Source organism: Bos javanicus, chromosome 9, assembly GCF_032452875.1.
Source record: "Bos javanicus breed banteng chromosome 9, ARS-OSU_banteng_1.0, whole genome shotgun sequence".
NCBI lineage: Eukaryota > Metazoa > Chordata > Mammalia > Artiodactyla > Bovidae > Bos > Bos javanicus.
The window spans coordinates 49938850-49958036 of NC_083876.1; the positions used below are offsets into that span (position 1 = coordinate 49938850).

The 19187-nt window shown below is 41.2% G+C and overlaps 1 protein-coding gene and 1 pseudogene across 1 annotated transcript in view; one reads left to right on the forward strand and one right to left on the reverse strand.

Annotated features, from left to right (window-relative positions):
* The window catches only part of MCHR2 (melanin concentrating hormone receptor 2), a 38811-nt gene that overhangs the window by 18830 nt on the left and 794 nt on the right, over window positions 1-19187 (forward strand). The window contains 3 exon segments of the mRNA XM_061428630.1: window positions 8167-8377; window positions 13373-13567; window positions 16544-16663. Coding sequence (XP_061284614.1) covers window positions 8167-8377; window positions 13373-13567; window positions 16544-16663 — 526 coding nt within the window.
* Window positions 17199-17314, reverse strand: LOC133254521 (5S ribosomal RNA; annotated as a pseudogene).

Below are 19187 nucleotides of genomic sequence, written 5' to 3' on the forward strand. Positions count from 1 at the left end.
GATAACATGTGAGAAGACATATATTAATAGAGCTTTTAAGATAAATCTTTTACTTGTTCAAAAATCATTTGAAGGCAACTTAGTTTTTATTTTTATTGCTAAATTGTTAATATTTTTCTTTGTAAACTTTTCTCCAAAAATTTATTAATCAGTCCAAAGTCATTTGAAAGTAGATTAGTTTTAATATTTTTGGCTTAAAATTTAACAGTTTTTGTTAATTAATCTCCAAAATTGTTAAGGCAGTTTGCATTAATGTTTTTAATCCTGCTTTGCCATGATGTTTTACTTGTTACCTTCTTAACAGAAGATAGCTCAATTAAAGACCACACTAAATATTAGTAGTACTATGCTAAAAATAAGGAGAAATGGATACACTTAAAGAAGATTTAGAACTTTCTCAATTATGATAAACATTGTATCAGAAGAGATTGAATAGAATAGCCAGATCATTAGTGACACTAGGAAGCAAGAAATAACCTAACTTCTGATTTTGCCAATGGAAGACTACAAACATGTATGAAAATAATAGATTTAAAGAAGATGGAGCTTCTGGAATAAGATATCTAATGTGGCTTTCTTAAAAACTAATTGATTTGTGCTTTAGGTGTGTAAGTATAAAGTAATAAGGCCAGATCATTATTGGTCTGTCATATTTTAAATGCATAGCAGGTCAAAAGGGAGCCAGATTAAAAAATGTAGGAGGAAAATTGGGCCAATTATAACATAAGACTTTCCCCTTTTATTCTTGGGAGAGGGACTTATGAACTCAGCCGCATTACTCAACTATTCTCCATAGCCACAGTGGGTCCTGGGGAACTACTTCAATAAAGGAGATGCCATTTTTCTCTATGGTCCTCCCCCACCTCCCTCAATGTCCTGAACACATCCTTCTCCTGTCTACTGACAGACTGTTACCCAGTGGGCAGAGACTCTCTCAAGAATGCTTTGTCTCCCTATAAATAAAATGTTCCCATTCTGTCATCCCCTGCCCTCGACTGGCTGTCAAGTCAACTAATTTACACTTAATCATGAATTACTGAAACATCTCACTTTTTAACCACCTCCCCGCAGTGATGTCTACATTTTACACAGAGGTTACAAGAAGGATAGTGAGTGTTCCTGAAGGAATACTAATGGCCCAGTGATGGAATTCCAGTTGTTAAGACAAAGATGGGAAATGCTTAAAACAAGCCTCCTCCTTTTCCCCACTCAGCTGAAATAATAACTAAAGCCCCTCTGACCCAGCCCTCTACTGCTCTCCGAGTATCAGCCATGTGTAAGCTGTTGTTGGGGTTGACCCCCACCCATGCTGCACACGTAATGATAGGTTTAGATGCTATGAACCTCACAGCCACATCTGTTTAAATGAACTGGAAAGATGGTTGGAGACCCTCGTTGCTATGGTCCAACGCATCAAGACAACTCTGGAACTTAAAGGGGTTAAATGTCTTCCCCCAAGGACATAATAAATGGCACAGAAATGAAACTAGAATTTCCAATTAGGTTCTCTTTATGCAGAGTTAGCAAATATGTCACTGTGCTCTAAATTCTCCCATCCTTGGCAGTCATCTCTAATCACACAGGTCTGTCCTTTCCTAGTGCCTGTGTGATGACTCAAAATTCTTTTCCAACTCAGCTCTTTATGAAATCACTGCTAATCCATTGGAGTTGGCTCATGCTGATCTCAAAACAAATGGACGGCCAGTTATTTCTCCAGCAAAAGTGGAGTTTACTCAGGCTCATCAAAGTACAGCAATTTGGGATCTGCAGCTATGGCAAGCCGTGGGCAAGACCCATCTAACAGGGGAAGAACAGTCTCTCATTAGCTAAGCTTTTGCTAGGCAAGAAGAGGAAGTCTTTCTTCTCTTCAAGCTCTGCTACTGCAGAGCATGATAGCATCCCCTTCTGGCCCTCTGACTCAATTTTACACTAACAGTAGGAATTTAATTCAATGAGAGTTAAATGCCAAACAGGGACTGGTGAGTCAACTCAGAGATAAACAAAATTAGAAAGCTACCCCAAGGCCACCACCCCTTTCTGGCCCTAGGCTGGATGGAGGGGAAAAAAAGTGGCTTAACAAATCCTGGAAATGTGGGCTGCCTGGTGGGGGGCTGCAACCACAGTGGGATTTGGGCCCAAGGAACAGAGCCTGCAGGGGAGGAGGTGGAGCCATGGGAGGGAGGCAGCCACTGCCACAGATGCCAACAACACAAAGGGGAAGGAAATACCCTGCCTATCCTCTCTTCTCACCCTCCAATTTCCCTCCAACAGTGCTTACTATTGGCCAAATAAACCAAATGCCAGTTAGCAAGGACACCTAGCAGAAGCAGAAGATATTAAGAAGAGGTGGCAAGAATACACAGAAGAACTGTACAAAAAAGATCTTCATGACCCAGATAATCATAATGGTGTGATCACTGACCTAGAGCCAGACATCCTAGAATGTGAAGTCAAGTGGGCCTTACAAAGCATCACTACGAACAAAGCTAGTGGAGGTGATGGAATTCCAGTTGAGTGATTTCAAATCCTGAAAGATGATGCTGTGAAAGTGCTGCACTCAATATGCCAGCAAGTTTGGAAAACTCAGCAGTGGCCACAGGACTGGAAAAGGTCAGTTTTCATACCAATCTCAAAGAAAGGCAATGCCAAAGAATGCTCAAACTACCACACAATTGTACTCATCTCACAAGCTAGTAAAGTAATGCTCAAAATTCTCCAAGTCAGGCTTCAACAGTACATGAACCGTGAACTTCCAGATGTTCAAGTTTAGAAAAGGCAGAGGAACCAGAAATCAAATTGCCATTATCCACTGGATCATTGAAAAAGCAAGAGAGTTCCAGAAAAACATCTATTTCTGCTTTATTGACTATGCAAAAGCCTTTGACTCTGTACATCACAACAAATTGTGGAAAATTCTTCAAGAGATGGAAATACCAGACCACCTTACCTCCTGAGAAATCTGTATGCAGGTCAAGAACCAACAGTTAGAACTAGACTTTGAACAACAGACTGGTTCCAAATCGGGAAACGAGTACATCAAGGCTGTATGTGATCATCCGGCTTATTTAACTTATATGCAGAGTACATCATGAGAAATGCTGGACTGGATGAAGCACAAGCTGGAATCAGGATTTCTGGGAGAAATATCAATAACCTCAGAAATGCAGATGACACCACTCTTATGGCAGAAAGCAAAGAGGAAGTAAAGAACCTCTTGATGAAAGTGAAAGAGGAGAGTGAAAAATTTGGCTTAAGACTCAACATTCAGAAAACTAAGATCATGGCATCTGGTCCCATAACTTCATGGCAAATAGATGGGAAAACAGTGGAAACAGTGACAGACTTTATTTTGGGGGGCTCCAAAATCACTGCCGATGGTGACTGTAGCCATGAAATTAAAAGACACTTGCTCCTTCTAAGAAAAGTTATGACCAAACTAGACAGCACATTAAAAAGCAGAGACATTACTTTGCCAACAAAGGTCCGTCTAGTCAAAGCTATGGTTTTTCTAGTAGTCATGTATGGATGTGAGAGTTGGACTATAAAGAAAGCTGAGTGCTAGAGCACTGATTCTTTTGAACCATGGTGTTGACGAAGACTCTTGAGAGTCCCTTGGACAGCAAGGAGATCCAACCAGTATCAGTCCTGAATATTCATTGGAAGGACTGATGCTGAAGCTGGAACTCCAATACTTTGGCCACCTGATGCAAAGAACTAACTCATTTGAAAAGACCCTGATGCTGGGAAAGATTGAGGGCAGGAGGAGAAGGGGATGGCAGAGGATGAGATGGTTGGATGGCATCACCGACTCAATGGACATGAGTTTGAGTAAACTCTGGGAGTTGGTGATGGACAGGGAGGCCTGGCGTGCTATAGTCCATGGTGTCGCAAAGAGTCGGACATGACTGAGCAACTGAACTGAACTGATATATGGTTATTTCTGGCTGCAAAAAGAAAACATGTCTTTAATAGAATTTCTCTTATACATTAAACATATAAATAAGTCAAAAATCAATCATATAACTACTACCAAACAGATAATAACTGTGATTACTCAGACATACTATTTCAGTGTACTTTTAAACTAATATTTAAATAAGTTTGGGGTCATAACCAGTTACATAGTTGATGTTTTTTTTACTCAATAAGTATTTTCCCATTTGGGCTTCCCTGTGGCTCAGACAGTAAAGAATCTGCCTGCAGTGCAGGAGACCCAGGTTAGATCTCTGAGTTGGGAAGATCCGTGGAGGAGGGAATGCCAATCCACTCCAATCCTGCCTGGGAAGTCCCAAGGACAGCAGAGCTTAGCAAGCTATAGTCCATTGGGTCGCAAACAGTCAGACATGTCTGAACAACTAACATTTTCACTTTCATTTTCCCATTTGATTAAATATTCTTCCAAAGTATGATTTGTAACAACTATATCATGACTGCAGTCATGAAATTAAAAGATATGTGCTCCTTGGAAGAAAAGCTATGATAAACCTAGACAGTGTATTAAAAAGCAGAGATATTACTTTGCCAACAAAAGTCCATATAGTCAAAGGTATGGTTTTTCCAGTAATCATGTATGGATGTGAGAGCTGGACAATAAAGAAGGTTGAGCACCAAAGAATTGATTCTTTCAAATTGTGGTACTGGAGAAGACTTTTGAGAGTCCCTTGGACTGCAAGGAGATCAAACCAGTCAATCTTAAAGGAAATCAACCCTGAATATTCATTGAAAGGACTGATGCTGAAGCTGAAGCTCCAATCCTTTGGCCAACTGATGTGAAGAACTGACTCACTGGAAATGACCCTGATGCTGGAAAAGACTAAAGGCAGGAGAAGAGGGTGACAGAGGATGAGATGGTTGGATGGCATCCATGACTCATTGGACGTGAGTTTGAGCAAACTCTGGGAGACAGTGAAGGACAGGGAAGCCTGACGTGCTGCAGGCCAGGGGGTGGCAAGAGTCAGGCATGACTGAGCAACTGAACAACAACAACAATATCATTTATTTCGTGGTATTGTGGTATACCTTTGTTTATCATCATGTTTAGACACAGTCATATTAACCATATGGAAAATGTGTTAGCTGAAATGATCATTGGTTTACATCTTTTTATTTTTAATGTTTGGTTCGTAAGAAACAGAAATCTAATGAAGTCTGGCAACAGGAAATCTGAAAATTAATTAGACCTAAAAAGAAAATAGAAGTTAAATACTTAGAAAATTTACCATTCCTATTTAATTACTTTTAATTTGTATGTTATTACTTTCAGTAAAAAACAAAAAGCAATAATAGAATCTGTTATACTTGTTGCCCTAGTATCTATGACCAGATAAATATATTACTTGCTTCAGAATTCTCTTTTGCTATAGACAGTGTCATCTAGAAACAGTTTAATTCTTTTGAATTGCCAGGTAATGACCTGCACCATCCTCAACAAGGGAATTACCATAACTCCTAATCAGTCAATGTTGGGCACCTGTCTAAAGGAGAGCAAGGGTAACAAGTCTAATTGCTGCAATTCAGACCTATGCAACCACTTATGGGTTATATCCCAATTCAAATAACATCTACTTAACAGACTAAGATTTATTGGATTTTATATTATTGTGTTTCTGTTTTTTTTTTTTTTTTCCAACTGACCTCTAGTGTCGGTTCCTCCCGACTGACTCTTCTTCTGGAGGAAGACCTGGAGAGGACAAAGGAGCAGAGACCAAGAACAGCCACTTAGCAGCTCTTTTGGTTGACATGATCTTTTCCTCAACACTCTTCTTCTTGGTTTTTCTGATATGAGTCACTCAACAATGTCCAGAGTGTGTTGCTGAGTAAGGATTTGATGGCAGAAACTTCTTCACATGGTGTGTGGGGCCAGGGCCTGCCCTGACTGATGCCTCACATGAGGCTTTGATGGCTTAGACATAAAGTTCACAGGCTGTGGAATTTGCAGTCCCTGAATAACAAAGATACCCACTAGCTTTCAAACAACAGAGCAATAGCACCAGATCCAGAGTGAACTAGTAATTGTGGTATAATCTTAAGGCCAATTCCTCTGTGCTATTTAAATCTTTATATGTTCTCAGTACATATGCCACTTCTTCCAAGAAATATGCCTTGACCAACCCCAGAGGAGAGAGGAGAGACTATTTTTAGGTGCTCCTTCATAACATTGTAAAGTCATCATTTATTTACCTATGTCTAGACTATAAGCTTCTTGATATTAGGGTTTATAGGTTATTTAGCTTTGCAGCCCAAAGCACAATATTATGCCTGAAAAATAACTGGTGTTCAATAAAATATTTGTTGAATTAATGAATAATATCTCCCAGATAAAGATGATATATTTTTATTACTGAATGTCCCAACTCTGATGATAGGGATCAAGTGAATTTTACATTAAAATTTCTGCTCTCAGAAAATTCTTTTGCCTTCATTTCCCCAAACAGGAGAGAGGAGATCTCTCTCAGTGCCCTCCACCAGTTCAGTCATTTCATATGTCTTCTCTACACTGTCTGCATTTCAAGGTCTTAATTAATAGGCTTTTCTCTGAGTTAGATTTTATTGGAATATTTCTAAGTCATGGTTGAAATTTTTTTAACAATGGCTTCAGTTCAGATTTGAACTTAACAGCTTCAGTGGAGGGGAAGAGAATCACATTGCACAGTGGAAACATTTATTTTTCCTGTTTAGCTGTATTTGATGCTAGGGATAGGTGAAGACAGTCTATTGCATGAGTGAGTTTAGAGTTGGTATAATTTGATGCTGTGTAGAAATTACTTCAAAACTTAGTGGCTTACTATGGAGAACAGTATGAAGACTCCTTAAGAAGCTAGGAATAAAACTACCATATGACAACAATCCCACTATGGGGCATATACTCTGAAGAAACCATAACTGAAAAAGACACATGTACTCCAATGTTCATTGTAGCACTATTTACAATAGCTAAGACATGGAAGCAATCTAGATGTCCATTGACAGATTAATAAATAAAGAGGTTGTGGTGTGTATATATATATACATACATACACACAATGGAACATCACAGCCATAAAAAGGAATACATTTGAGTCCGTTCTAATGAGCTAGATGAACTTAGAGCATATTATACAGAGTGAAGTAAATCAGAAAGAGAAAGATAAATATTGTGTATGGAATTTAGGAAGACGGTACTGACGAACCTATCTTCGAGGCAGCAGTGGAGATGTAGACATGGAGAATGGGCTAATGGATACAGCGGGGGAAGGAGAGGGTGGGAAGAACTGAGAGAGGAGCACTGAAACATATGTATTACCATGGACAGGGAGGCCTGGAGTGCTGCAATTCATGGGGTCGCAAAGAGTCGGACACGACTGAGCGACTGAACTGAACTGAACTGAACGTTATTAGGTTGGTGCAAAAATAATTTCAATTTTGCATTGTTGAACTTTGTCATTTGATACTGGAATGCATTCTTAAATAAACGTGGTATTAAAAAAAAAAAAACTTAGTGGCTTAAAACAATCAACATTTTTATCTTACACAGTTTTGAGGGTCAAGAACAGCCTAGCTGGGTGACTCTGGCTCAGGGTCTCTCTTGCTGTTGCAGTCGAGCTGTGCATCTTTAGATGACTATCCAAAGGCTTGGCTGGGACTGGAGCATCCATTCCCAGGTAGCTCCCTTACAGATCTGGCAAGCTGGTGCTGGTTGTTGGCAGGAGGCCTCAGTTCCTTTCCACGTGGACCTCTTTATAGTGATACTTGAATTATCTCACAAGATGGCAGCTGGCTTCCCCCAGGGAAAGCAATCCAAGAGATAGCAAGGAGAATACCCCTCCATGCCTTTATGTCCAAATTTTGAATGCCATTACTGTCCATTCCACCACATCCTATTCACTAAAAGTGAGTTATTAAGTTCAACCCACACTCAAAGGGAGGGAATTAGGCCATGCCCTCCTGAAAGCAATATCAAAGAATTTGATTTGTAGACATATTTTTAAACCACGGCAGGCAGTTATCAAACAAATAGTTTAAAACGTTTGAATATACACAAGACAAGGCATTCATATGTGCATATGTGGTGGTTTCCTTTTAACTTTTAAACTTAAGTTTAGCAGTTGAAAAATCTGTTAACAGATGGCATAAACTGAAGGCGTGCCCTCTCAATGTCAATCCTCAGCTTTCCCTCCATGTCTTTTGGGTCCAGGAAAAAAACGATTCCTGACATTTTTATCTGCAGCCTGGCTGTGGCTGGTCTGGTCCATATCATTGGAATGCCATTTCTTATTCACCAGTGGGCCCAAGGAGGACAGTGGGTGTTTGGGGGGCCTCTCGGCAGGACCATCACATCCCTGGATAGCTGTAACCAGTTTGCCTGTACTGCCATCATGACTGTAATGAGTGTGGACAGGTAAGTGAAGAGATTCTGAAATATCTCAACCTAATTTAGAGGTTCCTGTACTTCTTCGAGGTCATCCCAATTTCAGCAACATCAGTGCTGGTTTGTAATAGCAAAGCTCCTCTCCATTCATTTGTTTCATTGTAGGACAAACCAGTTAATATTTTCCACCTTGCACAGAGGTCCATTTTTAATGGAAAACTTAAAACACTGAACATTTCCTCTTCCCCAATCATTCTTTCCAACTCAGTTTTATTTACAATTGACTGCAAGAAAAAAGCCCACAAAATCATGAAATACCAGAAACCAGAATGAATTCACTCCCCCAAACCCTGCCCATCATTATTGCAAAAAGGAAGCCAAAAAAGGAAGCCAAAGTCCTGAGAAGTAAAGGAAATGGCTAAAGACACACAGAGTCAGTGGCAGAGCTGAGAACTGAAGTGGCTCTCCTCACTCCCTTCAGGGTTCTTTCTGGTAAGTTTCACATCTCACATACCCTAGTTATCACCTAGCAGGTTTAGAGAATACATGAAGTAGAGGGCTCCTTTACAGCTATGAAGAGAAGTCAGAGTTACAAGAAGACTATCCTTTGCACTCACTGTTAGGATCAATTGATGCAAATGCTGCCATTTTACATCACCAGACATATCCCGGAACATTGATTGAAGGCAAAAGGAGAAGGGAACAACAGAGGATGAGATGATTAGATTGTATTGCCAGCTCAATGGATATGAATTTGAACAAACTTGGGGAGATAGTGAAGGACAGGGAAGCCTGGACTGCTGCAGCCCATGGGGTTGACAAGAGTTGGACCCGACTTAGCAACTGAACAACAATCCCAGAACATGTCATAGCCATGTTTACCAAGCTCGTAAGCTAATGTTACTCAAGGAGATGATGGTGATGGTGAGATTTTGTGGAGCCAGTGAGTGCTGAAGCCCAGTTCAGAGCCAGGCTGTCCAACTCTAGAGATGGCAGGTAGCTGGCAACTACCTCACCATCTGGTTTCTTTTAGGAAGCCTGTGAGCTAGGAGGTTAGGATGTTCCCTGTGGCATCTAGATGGTATGGATTTTCACACCAGGTCTTAGTAGCATGCCCCAAATAGAAACAAATCCTGAAGACAACAGTAAAAAGCACAACAGTAATATGCCCACTCAGAGAAAAACCCATGTAAAATCTCCATCCGCCTTCTTTCCACCCCAGTCCCAACCCAGCACACTTAGTCCCTCTTGCTCTGATCCACTTTTTCTTTCTCTCTTGCTTTAAACATATTAGACTTTAATGTCTTTGGTATACAGAGATAAGTGTGTGTTGTTTATTGTCTAGCTTCCCCCATACATCAAATGTGAATTACACAAAAGCGGGATTTTTGATCACTAGTACATTCCGAGTGTCTGTGTAACAGTGGCTGGCATATGGGCACTCAAACACTATTATGAATGAATGAATGCTAGTCTTAAATTCCTCTGAGTCCATGGAGGACTCTTTCTTGAGCTCTGCCTCTTTTACCCTTCCAACAGGGCCTTTAGGGTTGGGAAGTGGTGAGCAGTTCATCAGACGGCTGAACAAAGGAATAGCAGCGTTCATATAAATCAAATTTGCTGGGTCGTTATTATTCAAGCGTGAATAATGATGGTAATGTTTAATGCATTTTTTTAATCCTGCTGCTTTTCTACAAAAGAATTCTCAGAATATGTAGAGTATACTTCTCAACTTATAATTAACATCACATTTTTTAATCTACATGCTAGGTAGGTATATCTGGTTAGTTCAGCTGATACCACCAAAGCTCACAGTGTGTGGAATAAAGCCTGGTAAGTTTAGGGTTCCAACACCAGGGCCAGGGCCCTGTGCAGGGCTGGAACCCACTTCAGAGAAGCAACTTAAAATACGAGCCTCACTGTTGTGATCCCGTTCTCAGCAGAATAAAAGCTTCTTCATACCACGTACGTACCATGAAGGCAGAAGAGTATTGGCTTTTTCTTTTAAGAGGGGGAAACCGAACCTCTTCTGTAAACCTCTTACTGCAAATAAATTGAAATCACATTGTCTGCCTTAGAACAGACCACAGAACATTTCCTAATCATCACAGGGTTTTTCTGAGTGTGTATATGTGTGCATGTGTATCTTACACAATTGAATAGCATGTATTTTTTTTTAACCTTATGGGCACAAAATGCTAAAATTTTACTTTCAAATAAAGACACTCAGGCCTTTATCTTTCTCCCAGAGGATCACATAGCCAGAGACAAATGAAGATTTTGTAACACTGAACTTTTTTCCCAGCCTCTGGAATTTCTCGTAGTTCTAACTCTACTAAATTCACAAAAATTCAAGAAAATGTGTAATTTTGTAAAACAGAAATGAAGTTTTATCTGTAATTCCAAAACTGTCAGTGCATCAGTATGTGATATTATTTATACATTTATTTTAATGTTCGATTTGTTCAGTCCCTAAGTCCATGTCCGACTCTTTGTGACCCTATGGAGTGCAGCATTCCAGGCTTGCCTGTCCTTAACCACCTCCTGGAGTTTGCCTAAACTCATATCCATTGAGTCAGTGATGCTATCCAACCATCTGGTCCTCTCTACTCTTCTCCTCCTGCCCTCAATTTTTCCCAAGCACCAGTGTCTTTTCCAGTGAGTCAGCTCTTTGCATCAGGTGGCCAAAGTGTTGGAGCTTCAGCTTCAGCATCAGTCCTTCCCATGGATATTCACAGTTGACTTCCTTTAGGGTTGACTGGTTTGATCTCCGATTTAGTAGACCATAAATACCAAGTGTTTCCCCAAACTCTTTCATTTTCCTTTCTCTGATTAGTTAATAATTGCAAGTATATGAAATATTTTAATAGTAGGTTCCTACCTTTAAAGCCATATGAAAAAAAATTTAGACACCCAAAATATTAAAAATATTTGCCTCCAGGTGAAAGCTACCTAGACTTTTGTTAGTGGTTACTTTTTTTAATTAAATTTTCTGGAACAACAACCAAGTCAGTAAACAGAAGCCAAAATTCCCTATTCATTCATTTAACAAATATTTATTGAGCATGGACCATATGCCAGGAACCATGCAAGACACATGAGATACAGCAGCATTAAACTAATAGCCAAGGCTGCTGCCTTCATGGTGCTTCCATTCCACAGGTGTAGACAGACATTCTGTGAAAAGTCACATGGGTAAATGTGTATTATTATCTCCACATAATGATACATCCTAGGAAGGAAAAGTAGAGTCCCCTAATATCCAAATTTATAGTCATGGGCCCTCATATAGAGTTGAGTGGTCAGAGGAAGCTTCTCCAAGAGGGAGACCTAATGGGGATCAGAGGGAAGGAGGAACTAGAGGTAGGTCCTGCCAGATGGGCTGAATAGCATGTACCTGGCACTGAAAGACACAGAACTTGAGGGAAGGCCAGAGATGGGCACAAACTTCAGCCTGAGTGACAGGAAGGCCAGGTGGAAAAAGACCTCAAGGGTCATGGGGAGAATTCTGAATTTTATCTGAAAGGCAAAGAAAAGTCACTGAAGGGTTTTCAGCTGGGAAGGTCATCAGAGACGATTCCCTAACCCATCGATGCCATGACTCCATTGTCTTTAATCCCAGACAGAAAGATGGTGGGGCTGCTGTACAATCACTACCTATTCCCTTCCTCAGCAGGGAGGGAAGGGGACTTCGTCTCCTTAGCGACAGGTGACTGGTAACGCAGATGCAGGGTGGGGAAGGAGGGGTGGCTGAGGTACCCGGGGCCACAAGCCTGTCCCTGCATGCCAAGGGCTCCCTTAACTGAGTGCAAAATTGAAAAGCGAGGAGACAGAGACTTTTCCATTTTCATAAATCTTCATTAAGAAGCTCTACAAAATCCTGGAGAAAATTAATAGACCATAGACCATATTTCACATTTATTGAACGTCCACTAATCCTGCTTTCCTACAGCCCCCAGCCCCCTCAAAACTGTGCTTCCTCAAATCCCCTCCTCTGGATCTGAGCTCTCTTTTTCATGCTTTAGCTTGTCTCTGAAAAATTATTCTTGGATTTACTGGAGGACCAAACATGCTTGCTGTATCAGGATTTTCAAGTCTAATTAACGATTATCTTTCTTCTGGATCAAAATGGGGGAAAAAAAGAAAAATAGAACCCTTTCCCCATGAAATTAGTCCATTTCTGCACCCCTATCAGCCTTAAGCCTCAGTTCTCTGAGGAATCTGCATTGTCTGTACTAGTCATGTTTGATTACTCTGTTTGATTACTCTGATTACTCAGGTCAGTTCTGTGACCTGAACCTCTAAGAGCCTTTGGCCCTGACTCTAACGCCATCTAAGCAGGATGTCTGTCCTGGGTGCCCGAACCTCATGCTGCTGGGGATCCTCCCACCAGCCTCCTTCCTGTCCTATATCCGTACACCCTCCTGGGAAGCAGGCCATTCCCATCTGGAGGGAATCTCCCTACCCTCATTCAGATACAGTTTTCCAGAGCCTCCTGCACAAGGGAAGCACCTTTGTAAATAAAAAGGTTGTGGGACTTCCCTGGTGGTCCAAGTGGCTGAGACTCCGTGCTCCCAACACAGGGGGTGCAGGGTTCGATCCCTAGTCAGGGAACTAGACCCCACATGCTGCATTTTGGATGCTGCAACGAAAGATCTTGCATGCCACATGCCATGTGTCACAACTAAGACCACAACTAAAACCCAGCACAGCCAAATAAATAAATAACTATAAAAGGGTCAGCAAACCTAAAAAAGTTTGCATAGCAATGTACCATTTTCAGGGTCTTGATGGAAGTGACTGCTGTGTATCAGTGAGTGGTTTATTCAGACTTACAGGGTCAAGAATTGTTTTCTCTACAAGTACCAGCCAGCTCTTTAAAAATATAACTTTCTTTCACCCTGATAGAGGTGTGCTTCAGGAAGGATCATAATACTAATAATTTACTCTTGTCATGAACCTTTCATCCTTGGAGCTCAGTGCTTTTATTGATTGTTCCCAAACCCTTCTCCACTGGCTTTGCAGGTTCTTGGCTCTCGTCCAGCCATTTCAACTGACAAGCTGGAGAACCGGGTACAAGACAACCTGCATCAATCTGGGCCTCTGGGCAGCTTCCTTCATTCCGGTGTTGCCTGTCTGGGTCTACTCGAAGGTCATCAAATTTAAAGACAGCGCTGAGAGTTGTGCTTTTGATTTAACATCCCCTCATGATGTACTCTGGTAGGTTGTTAAAACTTAAGAAAAATAGAGTTGAATTAAGTTGTGAAGTGCTTCATCCTCCTTGTGAACATGTGAGCAGCCACACGGAGTGTCCTTAGGGAGCCTCTCCGGGCCCGTCTCTCCACTTAATTTCTCTGCTTCCCACCATCAAGTCGATAGTTTGATTTTTAAGGATAGGGTAACCTTTAGAAAAAAATTTTGCACTTAATCATGTAACCTCAATGGGTGCAACTATATTTAAATATGCATCTTAAAGATCCATGGAGGCCAGTTTCAGTGGGAACATAGCAATCAAGGGACAGGTGGACATCACAAAATGGTCTAGAGTTCTGAGACTCAATCCTTGTCAACATGCAGCTGGAGTTTGGCTGGGTCCCTGGAAAAGATCTATCTGAGTCCTAATTCTCAGCACTTGTGGATATGATCTTACATAGAAATGGGGTCTTTGCAGATATGATCAATTTGAGATGACATCTTACTGGATTAGGGTGGGCTCTAAATACAATGACTGAGGCCTGATAAGGAGAGGACGATTTACAGAGACACACAGAGAGCATGCAGGTGAAGACAGAGGCAGGGATTGGAGTGATGTCTGTAAGCCAGGGTCTGAAAGCCAGGAACACCAGGCAGGACCATAAAACTCCAGGGAGGCTGGGAGATCACATGCTCAACACCTCAAAAAGGAACAACTCTGCAAACACCTTGCTTTAAGACTTCCAGCTTCTAGAACTGAGAGACAGATTTCTGTCCTTTTAAGCCATCCGGTGTGTGGTAATTTGTTACAGGAAGTTCTAGGAAACCAATACAGCAACCAACACAGGCACTTCTTATGTTTTCATTTTTTATTGATTCATGTATTTATTTTTGGCTGTGCTCGGTCTTCATTGCTGCACACGGGCTTTCTTCAGTTGCAGAGTGGGGCTACTCTCCAGGTGCGGTGCACAGGCACCGCATGTTCTCATGGCAGTGGCTTCTCACTGAGGAGCATGGGCTCTAGACGCACAAGGGCTCAGTAGTTGAGGCTAGCGGGCTTAGTTGCTTCAAAGTATGTGGGATTTCCCTGGACCAGGGATCGAACCCAGGTCAAAATTTTTCTAGTTGAAACTTTCAACAGAGCATTTGTAATCCCTAATTAAATGTTTCGATCTCCTGCTAAGGGCCACGTATTGTGCTGGTGCTTTTTACATACATTATGGCAAGTCGGTCTGGCAGATTCCTTTTTCCCATACCACCACTTGTCAAATAGAGAAGTCATTTCTGCATCACATAGACACAGCCCAAGAGGGATGGAGCCAGACGCCTGACAAGGCCAAGAATCCAGCAGCAAGAAATTTCCAGAGGAATGCAACAGTAAAATTAATACCATGATTATTTATTTGCTATTTCTCACACCAGCACTGGCTCCACTCACAGACAGAAACCATCAGCCCATCTCAAGGTAAAGTGATGTTTAATCATGGTGGGCTGATAGATTAACCTGGGCCCCACCTGTCTAAAAGGAGGGCAGGACCTGAAGCTCACCATACAACTACAAGACTTCGGCCTGTGTCAAATAAACAAAGACTAACTATTTTGCACCTACAGCTGTTTCTGCTTCTTAATGTTGGTTATGGTAAGGGACATTCTGAGGTTTCAGATTCTATTGTTTCTCTCAGAATTAAGTCCTCAAGATGAACAAAAGGCTGGGACTAGTGTGCTATGTTCAGAAAATCTGTGGTCCCAGAGCTCTTTCTCTGCCACCCTGTCCACACCCACCCAATCCGGGTTGCCTTCTTCCAGAGCCTTCCTGGTAGCTCAGCTGGTAAAGAAGCCGCCTGCAATGCAGGAGGATTCAATCCCTGGGTCGGGAAGATCCCCTGGAGAAGGAATAGGTTATCCACTCCCAGTGTTCTTGGGCTTCCCTGGTGGCTCAGACGGTAAAGAATCTGCCTGTAACGTGGGAGACCTGAGTTTGATCCCTGGGTTAGGAAGATCCCCTGGAGGAGGGCATGGCAACCCACTCCAGTATTCTTGCCTGGAGTATGGACAGAGGAGCCTGGAGGGCTACAATCCATGGGGTCACAAAGAGCTGGACATGAATGAGCAACCAAGCACAGCATACAGCACAGGACACCAGAGTTCTGCCAGGAAGGACACCTGGTGTCTCTGCAGAAACGGAGTGGCGCACGCGAGAGCTCTCCCTGGTGGAGAATAGGGAAATAATAGCTGATTTGACAACAGGTCCTCCTGGGGCTTCCCTGGTGGCTCAGAAGATAAAGAATCTGCAGGAGACCTGGGTTCAATCCTTGGGTACAGAAGATTCCCCTGGAGAAGGGAATGGTACCCCACTCCAGTAATCTTGACTGGAGAATCCCGTAGACAGAGGAGCCTGGCAGGCTACAGTGCATGCTGTCACGAGAGTAAGAAAGACTGAGCAAGTAAGCATGCACACCCACCTCCTGAGTGCCCATTGAGAGGCCATCTGGAGCCTCAGTTACCACTGGGTTCAAATCTCACCTCTGCCACTTACTGTGTGAGTAACCTTAGGCAAGCCACCTAATTTACTCAGCTAGTAACCTGTGTCTTAGTTTCCTCTTCTGCAACATGAAGATGTTACTGGCATTGTATTCATGGGGATGCACAGATTCAGTGGGTTAAAATAAGTAAAGCACCCAGCACAGCGCCTGCTACAGAACAAATGCCACTTATGGCCTCTTGTTGCTAATAACACTAAATATAATAACAATAATAAGCACGCTCACTTGTTCTGTACTCAGTAGCGTTGGCTGCTGAGAAGGGCTGGCGAGGGAAGAGTCGTTGTCTGTGAATAACGAAAAGCATGACTTCACACCTCTGGATGTGAAAGGACCCAGGGATCCTTAACGTTTGCTCCAAGCACTGTTATTTTGGGCCCTGAAAAATCAGAGAATCATAAACCGTGAAAGTCAGTTCTAGCATTGTGAATGTAACAGTCATGTCCTCTCTCTCATTTTATAGGTATACTCTGTATTTGATGATAACAAGTTCCTTTTTCCCTTCGCCCTTGATTTTGATGTGCTGTATTTTAATTTTATGCTATACTTGGGACATATATCAACAGAATAAGGATGCCAGATGGTAAGTGTACGTCTTATTTGTTAAAAGAACAATTCAGAAATCTAAGATATCTACAAAAGGAACTTAAGCAACAGTCACTTGAAACATGCCAAGCTCAGACATATGGGCATTAATGTCTATATAAGGCATTTTCAGAAAATAAGCCATGTTCTGAAGCAGAAAATAAGTCATATTCTGAAGACTTATTTTCAGTCATGAAAATAAGTCATGTTCTGAGATTTGAGGATCTCTCAATGATAAATATTGAAATTAATGATGTAATGGTTTCATAAAAATGTATGTTTGTCATCACCACTGTTATTTAAATGTTTTATTTGTACATTTTACAGAGTTGTGTACATATGTAAAGATCCTAGATACTGTGTATAATTTATAGCCTTTTCATTTTTGTGACGTTTTTAGTGTAGAGAAGCAGGATTTCATTAATATTTGAATACTTAGAATAAAGTCAACTAGGACTAAATAAAGCCAAAAACTTACGTAAAGACAATAACTTAGGAAGGATCTTTATTTATTTATTTATTTATTTATTTTTAATTTGCACCCGGTATTCCCAGGCGGTCTCCCATCCAAGTACTAACCAGGCCCGACCCTGCTTAGCTTCCGAGATCAGACGAGATCGGGCGCGTTCAGGGTGGTATGGCCGTAGACCAGGAAGGATCTTTAAATATTTGTTGTTGTTTGTCATTTAGCAACTAAGTTGTGTCTGGCTCTTTTGTGACCCCATGGACTATAGCCCAACAGGCTCCTTCTGTCCATGAAATTTTCCAGGCAAGAATACTGGAGTAGGTTGTCATTTCCTTCTCCAGGAGATCGTCCCAACCCAGGAATCAAACCCACATCTCCTGAATTGGCAGGTTGATTCTTTACCACTAAGCCACTAGGGAAGTCCATCTCTAAAGCTACATGAATAAATCTAAATTATTTTCCACTGAAATTGTATATATCAAGTTGTTCAAATGAGTCAGTGATTATATGTTAGGTTAAAGATCATTATTAAAATTTGTCTTTAGAATATATCATTGTATTTCTTTTGAAAAGACAAGTTGCTGGGTTTCCCCATACATGATACATAACATGGTAAAGATTTAAAAAAAAAAAAAAAGAATATGTGAAAAGAAAAAAAAAAAAGAATATGTGAATAATTTTACCACCATTAGTCAAAATTTGTGGCAGAACCTGGTACCAGAGGTTTAGGTGGTCTATTGGCCCATGACATTTTTATTGACTTCTTTAAATTCTTTGGATATATTATATTATTTTAAAAGCAGACTATTTAGAATGGGAACAGGAAGCAGCCACAGTTACAGGGGAAAAAAATAGTTTCTAAATGTATCATGGGGAGCGGAGTTGGTGAAAAGGTTGAAATGGAAGCATATGGAATATTATGACATTGACAGCTGGAGAGGATACTCAAGCTCTTTTAAAACAGTTCTCCAAATCAGATCACTTTGCTCCTAACACTTTTCTCAGAAATGTTAAGAGCATCTTATGAAACAAAGTTCATACTGCCCAGTTATCCTTCAGATGCAATAAGTTAGAGGAATAATGGTGCCTACTCTGATGAGCTGCAGAAGAATCACTATCTTAGAATGACTTTTAGCTACCATACTTTTACTTTATAATATTCTCCAGGCTTATTCATCTGTTTCAGTCATGTCCCAGAGAAATCTCTATGAAATGTCTAAATATGACAGAACAGGACAAAATTTGGAAATTTTAAGTATTTTTAAATTTTAGAATAAAGTTAAATTTACAGAAAAGTTGCAAAAATAGTACAGAGAGTTTCCATATATTCCTCACCCAGTTTCCCCTTTAACATCTTGCCATGATTCATTTGTCAAAACAAAGGAAATGGCATTGGTATGTTGCTGATGCTGCTAAGTCACTTCAGTTGTGTCCGACTCTGCGACCCCATAGACAGCAGCCCACCAGGCTCCCCCGTCCCTGGGATTCTCCAGGCAAGAATACTGGAGTGGGTTGCCATTTCCTTCTCCAATGCATGAAAGTGAAAAGTGAAAGTGAAGTCGCTCAGTCATGCCCAACTCTTAGTGACCTCATGGACTGCAGCCTACCAGGCTCCTCTGTCCATTGGATTTTCCAGGCAAGAGTACTAGAGTGGGTTGCCATTGCCTTCTCCCATTGGTATGTTACTATTAACCAAACTCTACTCTGTATTGAACTGCACCAGTTTTACCATTAAAGTCCTCTTTCTGCTCCAAGACTCAATCCAGGAGATCACACTGCATTCAGTTGTCTCCTCTGGTCTTTCCTTGTTTTTCATAACCTTGATAATATTAAGTAAGCACTTGAGTAGGTATCCTGTAGAATGTCCCCCAATCTGGGTTTGACTGATAGTGTATCACGATTAGACTTTGGTTAGGTATTTTAGGAGAAGTCTCATCACAACATGTTGGGGGGTATGTGATAACTACACGACAGCTCTGTTGATGTTAATCTTGATCACCTGGTTAAGGTAGTATTTGCCAGGCTTCTCTGATACAAAATTAGTATTTATCTCTTC